The sequence below is a fragment of the Vicia villosa genome, linkage group LG3 (assembly GCF_029867415.1).
Source record: "Vicia villosa cultivar HV-30 ecotype Madison, WI linkage group LG3, Vvil1.0, whole genome shotgun sequence".
NCBI lineage: Eukaryota > Viridiplantae > Streptophyta > Magnoliopsida > Fabales > Fabaceae > Vicia > Vicia villosa.
In genome coordinates this window covers 202,523,980-202,538,216 of record NC_081182.1, presented here as the reverse complement: position 1 = coordinate 202,538,216, position 14,237 = coordinate 202,523,980, and the positions used below count along the sequence as shown (strand labels likewise).

At 35.1% G+C, this 14,237-nt stretch overlaps 1 protein-coding gene across 2 annotated transcripts; it reads right to left on the bottom strand.

Moving 5' to 3' along the window:
• Positions 1 to 7,758: 7,758 nt before the first annotated feature.
• On the bottom strand, positions 7,759 to 13,856 carry LOC131593315 (beclin-1-like protein). 2 transcript variants are annotated; one of them, XM_058865777.1, is made up of 10 exons: positions 13,613 to 13,856; positions 12,067 to 12,392; positions 11,712 to 11,882; positions 10,420 to 10,544; positions 10,174 to 10,222; positions 9,852 to 10,010; positions 9,274 to 9,359; positions 8,893 to 8,964; positions 8,347 to 8,505; positions 7,759 to 8,175 (listed from the first exon to the last, which is right to left on the bottom strand). In XM_058865777.1, the coding sequence occupies exons 1-10, from the start codon at positions 13,758 to 13,760 to the stop codon at positions 7,938 to 7,940; spliced, it is 1,533 nt and encodes a 510-aa protein (XP_058721760.1). In that variant the 5' UTR covers positions 13,761 to 13,856; the 3' UTR covers positions 7,759 to 7,937. The 2 variants fall into 2 exon arrangements, with proteins under 2 accessions (XP_058721760.1, XP_058721761.1); XM_058865778.1 differs by having other exon boundaries at positions 8,347 to 8,496; positions 13,613 to 13,855.
• Positions 13,857 to 14,237: the final 381 nt, after the last annotated feature.

The following is a 14,237-nucleotide window of genomic DNA, read 5'->3' as shown; positions in this document are numbered from 1 at the left end:
TCAAAAATTTGTCTAAACCCAAACCTTCAGGTATTGGAGTCAAGACACGAACATGTTCAAGATCTATATGGAGATGTCCTTTGAAAGTATCCAGGGTATGCTTAGTCGGGACCACTCGTTCAGCGCGTTTTTTAGTGCTTTCCTGAAGAATTTTAAAAGCATTCACACACACGAACCAGTCTGGGAAAGGAGGGCTTAAGCCACACCAAAATCAGCGCTTGGCAGTGGAGGGAATTTTGGAGGATTAAGTTTGAAAGCCACTTTATAACGCAGTTCTGGTCGAACAGACGAGGGCAGTTTCAACTTATCCAGTTTAGCAGAAAACTTTTCGCGCAAAGTGACTGCAGCCTCACGAACGGTCCGACTAAGATCATCAGGCCTGTAAATGGTTTCAAAGAACTTTTGAAAGGCTTGTATTTCTTTAATATGAGTCGAAGTACCTTTTTGAATTTTTTCCTGCACATCAGCAAAAGCTTCAGTTAGTTCGCGAGTAAGGCTCTCAGCGTCAAAGATTTGCGTAGTGTAATAGTCCGCCCACCATTGTTGAAAATCCGGGGTAGAGTAAAATACGGGATCGAAAGGGATAGGTGAGAGATTGGTCACACCAGCATATCTGGCAATTTTTGACTCACATTCTTCTTCAGTCAGATATAAAGTGTGTAAACACATGTGGTTCCTTTTCTCGTACAGACATTTGGGTTTTACTTGAACCAATCCAAATTGCCTTGATACCAGATTTGGTTGGTAGCAGAGGAGAACATATTGGCTTTTGGAGGGGCGAAGACGGTGATAGAATAACCGTGGGGTAAGGAAAGCTCCCCAAATAGTCATAGATTCAGTCTCTTGATCTTGAGATGTTGGTGGAAACTTTCGAGTGAACCATTCGGGACCCACTGTCCTGTTTACGAACGGAGCCATCGAAGGGCTGAATTGATGACACCGAGCAAACATCATGACATATGCTAGAAAGTGCTCGCGAAGTTTACCAGTCTCTTCTTTTGGGGTTAGCGAAGCCAACCTGGTTCCTTCTACAGTTCGATGTTTAATATCTGGATCTTCTTCGTTCACAACACTTTGAAATAGGAGTTGAGCCTCGAAAGTAGCATTAAGCCACAGTTGGAGTAACCAGAAGGGGCCAGCGAAAAGCAAAGAACCTGTTTTATAATTCTTTACAAGGTCTGTTGCTTCACCTAGGTTCTCATAGAGAAACCCTAGAATTAATTGGCTCAGGTTTAGTTTTGTTCCAGCATGGAGTTTATTAGCCATACAGAGATATCTTTTTGCCACTTGTATGGACCTAGAACAGAAGACGCACCTCGAAAGCCATAAGGCTAAGAAAGCAATGTGCTCTTCGTCTGAGACTACTTCATTATTTTCGTCATGATACTTTTGAATGAATTCAGTATAAGTAACAGTTGCTTCATTAAAGTTAATAGTATCAGTATCCATGACGTTGGGGTCGAAAGGTTCTCTGGTTGGTCGAAGCCCCGTAATGGCAGCTATGTCGAAAAGCGTGGGGGTGATCATTCCACATGGAAGATGGAAAGTGTTGTGGGAAGCATCCCAGAAATAAACTGACGCAACTAACATGGTTTGGTTATATTCTAAACCAGTCTTGGACAGTTGGATTAAATCATAAATGCCCAGTTCTTGCCAGAAAGAAGCCTTGTGTTTCTCTACTCTTGCCAACCAGGCATAGTATAGTTCAGGGTCTTTTGCTAAGGGAATTGACCTAAAAAATTTCACAAAATTGGTTACATAGTTTAACCTAATTTTCTCTAGGGATGAAGGGTTTACGATCGAAGTGTTTTCCGTATCATCAGGCTTTGATGAAATAGGACGGCCATCTTCATCTATTTTGTTCTTACTAACTAACGGCCTAGTTTTATAATAAGCAGGAAAGAATTTATTCAGAGAAGGGTTAGTTTCTCCTGGTAAAGGACCCATGAAAGCATGAGTTTTCCCAGAAAGTTCAAAAGGAATGATTACCTGAGAAGCCTAAATGGCGCGCACTTCCGCAGAATTTGGGTTTGGTATGTACTCTTGATCCCCCATCTGTGTAGATTGTTGAAGTTTCAAAGCTGGTTGAAGAACATTTGAGGAAGACGCCATGAGTAAGTTTGATTTTTTTTTGGAATGGGTTTGAATATAATCAGGAGTGTTCTTTTCTGTGGAGAAATAAGGAAATAAGAGGTGAAAGTTATGTGAAGGTTAAAGTTTCGGTATTTAAAGGTTTAACGGAAACCCTTTCAAATCTTTTGGGTAAAAGCCAAGAGACACGCGGCAGGCGTTGATTTCATCCAACGGCGGTCGAATATTTATTAGCTTTACTCCTAGTATATAGGAGTAATGATCAGGAAGTGAGACCAGAACGTGGAAATGTAAGTTATGAGTAGACATCTTTAAAAATGACAAGACGTTTTGGAAACAGAGTCATAAATGATTGTGACGTCAATCAATGATCTTGGAACTCTAAAACGAAATCTTGTTACAGCAAGAAACGCCTATTTCTCTTGTTTTTCGAAACAGGCATTTATTGGGGGCAATTTGTTAGCTGAAGATTTCGTTTAGGAAGAAATGTCCTTCGAAGGTCTGAAATTCGAAGGAGGTGGTTACTGATGACCATCTTTGAAGATAGGGAATGGCTCCTGATGGCCATGTTTCGAGGATGAAGAATTTTAAGTCATAACGAAGATAGTGAATGCTGAAGCTAGTAGGAGTGTATATCTTCGAGACTTAGACAAATTTTACGAAATATGTTAAGTACTGATGCTTAGCGTGTTTTCGTGGTATTTTAATGTTAAGTTATATTGCCGCGCGTCGAAGGAGGATTCAGGCGGGAGGATTTGAAATTCGAAGAAGTTTGCATAACTGTCCAGGGACAGATGGCTTTCCGAGGATTCTCATGAGAAACGTGGCATTAGATTAGCGTAGGACCGTTAAGGTCGAAATTAGTATAAATAAGGGTCTTAATGTTAGGATTCCGTGTGTTCATTTTGTACAAATCACTCACATATTACTCAAGTATCAAGTGTTAAGAGAAAGAGTTCGCTGAGAAATGTACGTATGACACCACCATTTTAATACATGTGTATTTTCCTTTATTTTCAAGTATCTTTCAATATTATTGCATTTCGTTTACTTCCTGCCATTTACATTCCTGCACTATTTATTTTCATGTTATTTATCTTTGAAGTATTTAACATTTCTGCACTTTAAGATTCTTGCACTTTTACAGTTTTTGTCTTATGTTTTATCTTGACTTACCTTTCGCTGAAGTTATATTTACGTGTATAACAAAGTGATTGCTAACCTTTATTGTTTCGATTGAGTAATTCTTATTTTCAAGGCAAATCATAAACATGGTTCGAATCATCATAAATAACAATCTTTTTGACTATGTCCTAGGATCAATCTAGTCGATCCTGCGAGTAACCAAATCATATTTATTATAGTTTGGAAGACTAGCGGTTGTTTACCGGAAATCACCGTAAACAGAATCACTCATATGCTTTTAAGCAATAGTTGATTATGTTTCATTGGAAATGTGTATTTTGTTTGTTGTTATCATTGTCATCATTGTTGTGTGATTTAAGGGAAGTGAGATGAGTCTCATATTTAGGAGTGTCTTAAATATAAATAGCAGGGATAATGATTAGGTGGGAAGTTTGTAAAACCAGAGATTCTTTAGAACTTCAAACTAATACTATTATAGTAGATTTCATTCCTAGCTTGGATGCCCTTAGATGTAGGTGACGTTGCACCGAACTAGGTTAACAGTTGACGTGTGTTATTTACTCCCTACAATTTACTTTATATCGTTAATTGTTACTTATGTTGTTATGATGTCTTGACATTGCATTTGACATTCTGGAAATTCTGACATCGTATTCGACATATGTTCTTTCATGTTGTTCCAGAATTTCAGTGATGATGCAAGTGATTTTTCATATTCCACTGGAACAGTATTACAAATATTGTTGTTCTTATCGATAGTTCTGACATTGGTAGGGGTTACATTGAAGATGGTGGCAAACCTTCAAGTTCCCACTCTGTCGAAAGTACAGATGATTTCTCTAAAGGAATGAAAGAGATGAATTATGATCATCTCGTTGCTAAGGACGTGGATGTCAATCCTTCTTCTACCATACGACCTATGATAGATCTAGGGTCTGCTGAGGTTGCTTGGGACGGGAAAAGGAATCATATTTTTATTAATTCATTTAGTTCGGTGAACAGTTTGGATCCTAGTAATTAGAAGGTTAGTGATTACCTTGATTTTCGAACCCATTCTCAGATTCATGACCATCATTTTCTTTTCCATGACATTTGGGAGGACATGGTTTGAATGAAGCATAAAGGTCTTGTACAACTTGCTTGTGTTACTAAATATCATTGGGCCTGGACAAAATTGGTAGAAACAATCTCCGTCTTCAGTAGTCCTGCAAGCTTGAAGGGTAATTGTACAGATGTGGGAGTGTCCTCCGATTTGTTAGTTTCCCATGTTGATTACAGCAAGAAAATATGCAGCTCTTATGATGGGATATCCATCCCTTCTATGGATGCTTGTTTTCCAATATGATACTCAGGCTTCCCTTCAACGAGTTTGAGGATGAGGTATTAAAACATCTAAGAATTTACCTATCCTAACTACACCCGCCCGATAGCATGTGCCTTTATCAAGGTATTCTGGTGCTGGTGTGAATATCGGGTAAAAGAGTCGTCTCTGAGGTTATTCTTCAACATCTTCACTATGACAGGCACCTTTGCTAGCGGGGATCAGGGACAAGGGTTGCTCTCACTTTTACAACTGTTTAAGTTGTTTGACGTCTACCTTGAAAGTTGAAAACACTTTAAAGATCATTAATTATTGGTGACCCCAAAACTAGGAGGCTCATTCTGTGTTCTACAAGATCCCAGAAGGCCGCCCTTCCCCATGCGCCCCTTATTAAGAGCCGGAAAAATGTAAGGACAGGATCCAAAAAACTAGGTTTGGAATCATTTCAACTGTGAACTGAAGACACAAACTTTTTCCTATGATTATCTGACCTTGAAAGAAGAGTCGTTAAAAAATGACTTGGTAGCCTTTTGGGAGTAGGTGGGTTACGAGGAGGGAGTTAACCCTTTAGATGTATCACATTCCTTGTAGAAGATGAGGTATATTAACAAATGAGTGGTTATCGACGCAACCACTGTTCTTGAGAGGAAAAAGATCTTTGATGAAGAGAGAAGATTTATCTTTACATTTGTCTTTACTATTCTCATAATATTTTGTTGATCATCTTTTTATCTTGTATTGCAAATAAAATGTCGGTGCTTAAGAATGTATTTAGGAGGAAGAAGACTCTAATGGAAAATGAAATACTTTAATCCCCTTGTTTGAATCCCACTCAAATTCATGCTGAGGTAACAATAGAAGCGTCGTCACGTGGATATAAGGCTTTGCTTGTGGTGCAGGCCCAGTCAGCTCAGCCTGAGTGAGAAAACATGATACGTTGCTAGAGGGATTGTCTTGGGTGGTAACGAAATAGTTCTTGTTTCCTTCAAAACTCAAAATCGAAACCTCTAAAACCTTTTTTAATTTTTAAAACTCTCAAATAAAAATAATTTTTCAAAATAGTTTTGTAAAACTAAACTATCAAATAAATTTTATTCTTTTCAAATTTTAAAAATTAAAAAACATTTTTACAAAACTAAATCAAATACGCCATAAATATTTGCTTCTTTTACATTATTTCTCCTTACTCATTATTTAAATCCTAACTCTCAAACACGGTTCGAATTCAACTTCATGTTCTCTTTTTTTATAATTATGTTGGTTTGTTTTCAATTATTATTCCAATTTGCTTGAAAAGGCAATTTTATTTTAGAATATGAATCCTAGAAAATAATTTGTAATAATATTGATCAAGACCCATAGTAGAGTTGTATGTGATGAAAAGAATTGGAGAATTTCTTATTCCACCCTATAGGGTGAATAATGTCATATGAAATTCCGAAAATACTTCCGCAAAAATCGAAAACGTATTTCTCGTACGCACCCTTTACAATACAATACAAGGCCAAAAGTTTATCCACCATATTTTAAAGAGAAAAGCAAACTGGAGATGTATCTCAAATTGCTCACGGAAATGCATCTCTAGTAAATTAGTGCGGGAAGATTGAAATTTCTACCACCTTATTATTTACCTACTAATCGGAAGTGTATATCTGGTATACTCAAAAGTCATTATGCTTAAAACAGTAACCATCATGATCATGTCATTCCATCAACTTTCCATAAACTTCTCCGAAAATCCCTCCATTCTCAATCAAAGTTTTCACTCCAAAATTTCATTCTTGTGGTTCATCATATCAAAAGGAGCTCAAGAAAGTGGAATTTAAGGTAAACTTAATTCATTTCAATCTTCATTGTTCACATTAATCTGGTTTTTCAGCTGAAAAAAGGTCGTGTAAATATTGGAAATGTATATCCGATTATTTGTTGAACATTATCGGAAATGTATTTATGATTTTATCTGTGTTGATTTCCATAACTTAATTCTTGTTGTGTATACTAGTTACAATAGCTGTGGTTTTCGTGTTGTTTCTGTTTTGCTCGGTAAAAGGAAAGAAGATCACCAACTTGTCTGTCGTGCTCTTATAAAAGAGTTGAGGAGTCATAGAGACTTATACACACGGGTGCTCGAGAGTAAAGAGAGAGTTGAAGAAATTTATCACGCTCTTGTACCTTGCGTCAGTGGAGAAGTAACGGAGGATAAATTGATGTGCTTTCCTGAGATGGGACATCTCATAGCAAATGCATATGAGAGACCGTGTATTAATCTTACAAGATATATATGGTTTCTCGAAAACTTATTTCCCACTGCGCATTGCTCTACCTCCAAATCCAACTGATCGTTCTATCTGTGTTGGTTGAATTTCTAATCTGCGACATTTTCTTCAAGTTTATTTGAAATTGGGATGCCCTATACTAGTTACATCACCGGAGTGGGCAAATCATTTTACAATCGAATCTGAGATTTGGCCGGACTAATTTATTGAAAGGATGAAAGAGTACACCAAATTGAACAACATTGAAATAGCGAAAAATAAGGAAAAGTCAAAGGGGATACCACCGGTAAATTTGTCGGGGCGACAGATATTTCGAGTCATTTTAGTAATTATTTATCATAATATTGTATTTAACCTTTTGTTAACAGTTTATGATGTTGAATGAAAACATTTTTATGTCTCTATACTGGATTATGCCTCTTATTATTTTTCTGTTCAATATTATGCTTATGTTACTTTCTGTTTTTTATACCATGGCACTTACCGGAAATGTACATCCAATTTGGAACCGGTAATGCATTTCCTGCTCACACCATGTCAGCAAATAGGATTTTTTATGGTCCATAATATCAATGTTTAAATTATGGTATTTTGAGTTTGTGAATTTGGTGTATTTCTAATTAATTTTTTCTATTTTCTGTGCTTCAACGTACCGGAAATGCAACTTCGACTGTATCCTAAAAATGCATTTTTAGGAAAATAGACTTATCAAATCTTGAGGCGTCCCGGAGATATATTTCTAAATTCCATGGACATTTTTGAAATTTCATGTGGCACATAAGAAAACCATAGGGTGAGTTAAGAAATCCTCAAGAATAGAAAAAATGTTTTTGTTTGTTGTCCACCTGAACCCTCATAAGCATATCTTTAGTTGGTTAAGGATCTTAACAGTTAATTGAAAACTACATTCTCTAACCAAAAGGGTAAAAGGAAATATCAAAATTGGATTTTGAAAAGAGCATCATTCAAATAATATCGTGCTTTAATAAAAGAACACAAACTATTGGTAATAGTTACAATCATACTAAATTATGGACCACTAAAGACTAAAATAGTTGTATGTACACATTTGTATGCTACCTAAATCCTGGTGTATGTTATGTTCAGGTTCGGGATTCAGATCTGGCTTCACTGGCGCGCCTCGGGTGCAAAGGTCCTGCAGCTGGAACTTCAGCATGTGAAGGTACCATCGCTGAAAGAGGTTGGAAATTCGTATTTCCAACAAACCAATAGAGAGCCCATTTTAAGTTGCAGAGTGTGTATTTGAGTGCTTTCGTCCAATTTTCCTGCTTATTAAAGCTTTGGGTGATGGAATAGTTTTCCACTTTGTCACTCTCAATCCTACAAGCCAGCAAATAACCAATTAGTGAAAAATGCAAACACTACTTGACTGTAGAAAAGATGAACATGATGGTACCAATGCGAATTTTGTGCTTATCCAATGTAAATAAATGATTACATAGTACCAAAAGATAAAACTCTAGTAAACATATTAAATGCAATGAAACTTACTTATAAGGTAACTTGAAACATTTCTCAGGTGGTATGTTATTCTCTTGATCCTTAGATTTGGCAAATTCTGCAAAATCCTTAAGACATGCTAAATAGTGTGTCATTGCTCTGTCATAGCGAGTACTCCAGAACAAGTTGACTGGACCAAACCTGTGATACCTTAGCCATTATTAATGGCACAGTAGACAAATTTAAGAACAAATTGAAAGGCAACAAATTTGTTATATTACTTTGTCTGCAACATTTATATTAGTATAATTCAGAACATCAGTTACAGTCTCACCACAGGCATACAGAACCCGGGCCAGGGGTAAAGGAGCAGCCCTAAATATTTTAAATAAACAATGTAGCTTGAAAGTTTATTCTGGTGTTTAGGTTGCAAAACTAAAATGTAGACATATTGAAATTGCTGCCAACGAATCAGCTGGTACATCTGATTTTCTTCCATCAGTTATATTTAAGGTTTTCGCTCAACTTAGGCCATGTACTTATAAAAATTAGAACATCATAAAGACAAACAAAAGTAGAAACAGCGTGCATACTTACAGCTCTAAAGTAGTGTTGTTGGTGTCTGTGATTCGAGGATAGCTGCCCATAGGAATTATTTTTATTCGATAGCTAAAGTAATGAGTTAAGGGCATGTTTCATGTCATTCCCCATAAATTCTGTGTAAAATGTAGATGAAAATGCGGACACAAGCAAATAGGATCTTGTAAGATTCATTTGATGTAAAATGGCTTAATTAGTAGATGATTTCAATCAATAAAAGTTGGTAACTCAAACATTTAGACGCCCACCAGCAGTTGTAAAATTCTGTTTTGAACTGGTTTTGTTAATTCATGATTATTTTATTACATGGAGACGAGAAAATTTACCATATTAACAATACATACTATTAATCTGATATGTTTAAAGAAAAAAGGATACTGAAACTTCGGTCGGAAATACTGGCACATTGTATGAAGAAGAAGGCAAGCTTGGCCCCAGGCGGCATTTATCTCATCCCATTCTACCTATATGTTTCGAAAAAAAGCAAACTTCATATAAAAAAATCTTAAACTTGAAAGAAAGGGATTCAAGAGTAAGTAATACATGAGAGAAAATTATTCAAGATGAAAAATTATAAGTTATTATAACCATACATATTCAAATCATTAAATGAGAGGAGGACATATGGATATGAGTACAGACTTCATTAAGTTGACACGTTATCAATTAGTTATCCATATACATTTATATAAATAGGTTTAACTAACACATGTGCAAGTGCACCTAGATATGAAAACTAGGCAATATACAAAAGAAACCAAGTTATTAATGAAATAATAACAAAAAAAGTAACTCATGTTAGCAACCTTATAAACAATATTTGGACATATATGTGTATCTCATCAATTATTATAAACGAATAAGCTTCCAAGGAAGAAATCCAGCCATACATACTAGGCTTAACAACATATTGTCACAACATTAAAAAACATAATACAAAATGTTAGGCATCTTACTGGAATTTTGGGGAGTCTTCCAAGCCGAAAATTGTTAATTGTTCCAAACTCTCCATCATGAGATATGGGAAAGGCGTCATTGAGCACATTTGTTTTCTTCAACAACTCTAAATGTGCTTGTGAAACTTCAATCTTAGCTAAAATTGCATCTCTCTCCTCCTGTCGATTAAAATATTTTTGCACAATGCTCAAACTTGGAAGTTAATTTTTTTCCTCAGAAATAGACAGGATAGGACAGAGAAGTTCTTATGCAAGTTACTTCAAGTTTTTAAAGCACTTCTCAATAATAATAAGCTATTAATAAATAAATAAACTGACAAACCTGATGAGAAATTAACTGAAACTGAAAATTATTGAACTCATGCCAATACCTGTTCAGACATGTAAAATCAATTATTAACATCAAGCATTCATACACACTAAAGAAGAAAAGAAAAAAGATTCATAGAAAATTTATTTTGGGGGTTGAGGGGTGAGGTTAGGGATTTTTAAGTATATTCAACTATGTCATTGTTTTATTTGAAAAAAATATAATACTGCTAAGGACAAAGGTACAGTGAAAATATACCGCTCCTCCAATTCTTTGAAACGGCTAGATTTTAACTCAAGTTCATTCCGTTCAGCATTCACTTCAGCATTTTGTCTCTCTGTTTCTTCAATTGCTGATTCTAGTCTTCTTTCTTCTTCTTCAATCTTGATTATCAATTTATGTAGTAAATATTTAAAACTTAGACTTTGGAAGAAAACAAGTGGCACGCGGAACAAAATGATGTCAATCAAACCAGTATTTCTTAAAATAAAGACATTTCTGATTATTTATAAAAAAAACTCCAACCCCCACAACACAAATGACAGCCATAACTTTAAAATTTAAAGCTGTTGTGCACAAAGTTGATAGAACTGGACCAGTAATTAAGGAATAACAGAAAGAGAACATGGGAATGCTATTGAATATATGATATATTCCTCTATAACTCTTAACCAACAGTTATGTCTCCCTCCAAAGGAAACTAATAACCAACTAACTGAATTCATTTACATTATCTACCACTATTTGTATCCAATGTCTGCTACCACAGTTAGAGGGCTAAGGCTAACTAACTCAACTTTAACAAACAATACCTAGCTAACAGAGGGTGGCCCAGACAGCTCTTTGGGCACATCATTATTTCTTCAAACATACCCCTCCCTAATTGAGGGCCTGTTGCTAACATATGAATTTAAACTTCAAGATTGAAAAGGGTAGCATATAGTTTTCATAGGTAAGGAAAAGAGTTATTTTATTTTCAAGTTTTCCGGCATAGATATATTATTCCTACAAAGGAGCCATCTTCGGGAATTATATGAGAGGAAAGATTAAAAATGTTACAGGAGCATTGATATCACACAGAACTGATCTTGAAACAACTCCATGAGAGAGTGCAGTTGCCAAATCAAGTACGTATGGCTCTTGAAAGATTTGGAAGCTTTGACAAAATGCAAATTAACAGAAATGTATTCAAGTGAACTTTTTGTCTGATATGTATTTCATATTGTTGCAATAGCTTACGTAATTATTTTTATTTTTATTATTGTATCTAACAGTTTGCAGTAGATTAATTAGGTATGGTGTGATGTCAACCCTTCTCCATACAACCAATGAAAATAAATTTGAATTGAAAGGCTTCCAACTTTGAATGTGTTATCAAATACTATAGCATTTCAGAATAAACCAAATATAGCAAGAAAACATATACCAGCATCCAGCCATAAATTCAAAGTAAACATAGGTAATGAATATACCACTTACGGTTTGAATTTGAATCTTAAAGAAAACATATAAACAGTATACACATTGGAAATAGTAAACCTGACAAGCACCTTCAATTTCTCCTTAAGAAAATCAGCCTCGCTGAGGACATCTTTGGCCTCCCCCTCCAAGCGTTTAAGACATGCTTCATATGCTTCAATGTCCCTATTTACATCTTCGACCTCTTTATCAAGCTTATCAGACAAAACCCTCATGCAGTCAAGGCATAAAGGTTGTTCAACCTGGAACCTCAGACAGAAAACATGCAGACTGTGATTTCCTAGACTCTAAATCAATCAAAACACTTCCATTTTAAGAAATAACCAGTTTTTTTTCAAATAAAAAAATTCAAGACGCTGCCACTTATGAACAAGTATATATATCCTATTCAAGTTGAAACAAACATGCAGGTTTCCGTACACGAACCTGTGTGTGCGTCGTGGCAATCTCAAATGCTCGGGTCAGAACAGTAATAGTTGAATTGAATCCAGAGTTATGAGGTGGCAAATGACCGCCGTGATCAACCCCCGGGGACGATGAGTTTCCCCCACTTCCATCAGATGCAGATTCCGACTTGTACACAACCACAAATGACTCTTCCATTGTCTTCCCAGGCTGGGAAGTATCACCACGAGGCCGAGGAGGAACTCCTTGAGCCTGTGGTCTTTGCTTTGGCAACACAACATATGAGTTGTCCATTTTAGTTGTACTCATCACACTGCTAGCTCCATGCATAGATGACCCTTGCATCCCTACACTCATTCATCAAATCCCCATCAAGTATAAATTATCACCATAACTCTTGTTCTAATAACTAAACGAAAAAAATTGCTCTTTCAATACTATTCAAAAATCAAAATTAGCAAATACGCAAAAAAAAAAAAAAGTTGAAGTAGCAAACAGAAAACCATCGTAATCAACAAGAAATATTCATGCATGAACTAGTGAACTATACAATTGAAGAAACACCCATATGAAATCAACAATAGCAATACACATTATAATTATACTCACTACTCAGCAACACCTCGATGCTTAAACTAGTTAAATGTCTCTTCATCATAAATAAATAAATCATCACAATTATTCTCGCTTGCAATGATCGCGATAAAATGCCCTAAAATTCACTCAAAAAAGCAAACTAAATCAACAAGCAAAAAAGAAAATCCATTCTAACTCTAGTTGTACTTAGGGCCTGTTTGGATAAACAGTTTATTTAGAACTTATAGTGCTTATCAAAATAAGCACTTATGGAAAAAATTGCCTAGGTTATTTTTCTAACAAAATATAAAATAAATTTAAATTATTTTTATATGAGCTATAAATTATTTTCGTAAGTTATCTTTGAGAGCTTATAAAAACAAGCTCAAAAAAGTTTATGAATAATGCTATAAGCTGTTTTAATAAGCTCTTTCAAACCGTGTCACCAAACATATGGCATAAGATAAACTCAAATAAGCCAATCCAAACACGCCCTTAGTCTACACCCAATCCATCGAATTAGTGTATGTTTGGTTTATCTTTTGGAAGAGACAAAAGCAATTTAAAGGTGTATGATTGATTTTGAAATGATTTTGAGATGTTCGGTTCTTCTAAAGAAGAATAGATTCTATCTCCAAAATTGATTTTACTTCAAGCTATAATTTGCAGCTTTTGAGTTTAAACGTCATTTTATAATTTGCAGCTTTTGAGTTTAAGCGTGATTTTATTTTTACTGTTAAACTCAATTTTGCATAAATTATTCAAACATAAATTCCTGTATATTCAACTCAAAATCAATTTTTTTTCACAGCAGAACCAGTAATCAATTAAAACTCACATCACAGAAACGCAATAAAATTCACTTTTCAATCCGAAAATTAAATTATCAAGCAAGAACAATAGCTGCAATAAAACTCTAATAAACAAAATGGAAGCGTGAATCAAGTGAAAGAGGAAGATTGAGAAAACCATAAGATAGTAAGAGACTAACCAGAGCGAGAAGGGTCGTTGAAGAATTTGTCGGCATAAGAATCGACGCCGACGACGCAAAGCGGATTGCGGCAGTTCTGACAAATCCACCGGGGGACATTCGGATCCACCGGGAAGCTCCGATTCCGACCCTTTTTCGTATCTCTCATTCTCCCTTGCTCGATCACAGAATCAACGATTTTTAAATTTTATTTAAATTTTCGAACCCTAAACTTTTTTTTCTATTTTCGTCCCTCTTTTTCTTAATCATTAGGTTTCTCTTAAATAATCAGTTGTTCTTTTTTAAGGTTTAATAGAAATACAAAGTTGATTAATAAAAAAAACAATCAAAATATTATATTATCAAAATCAAAATAATTTTAGTTTAAATACATTGTTTATCCCTCAATTTTAGTTTTCTGAAAATTTGTTTAATCCCCTCCACTATTGTAGATATGGCAATGATCACTAGGATTAAAAAAAAAAATTACAAACTTATTATTCATTTATCATAAAAATAGTTATATATATTTTGTGTTATTCCAAGTCCTATACACAATTCTATTTATAATTTTTTTCTCTATATTTTTTTCATCCACTTTATTCCCAAAATATTATTCCCTGTTTTTGAGTGTCCACAGCTTATA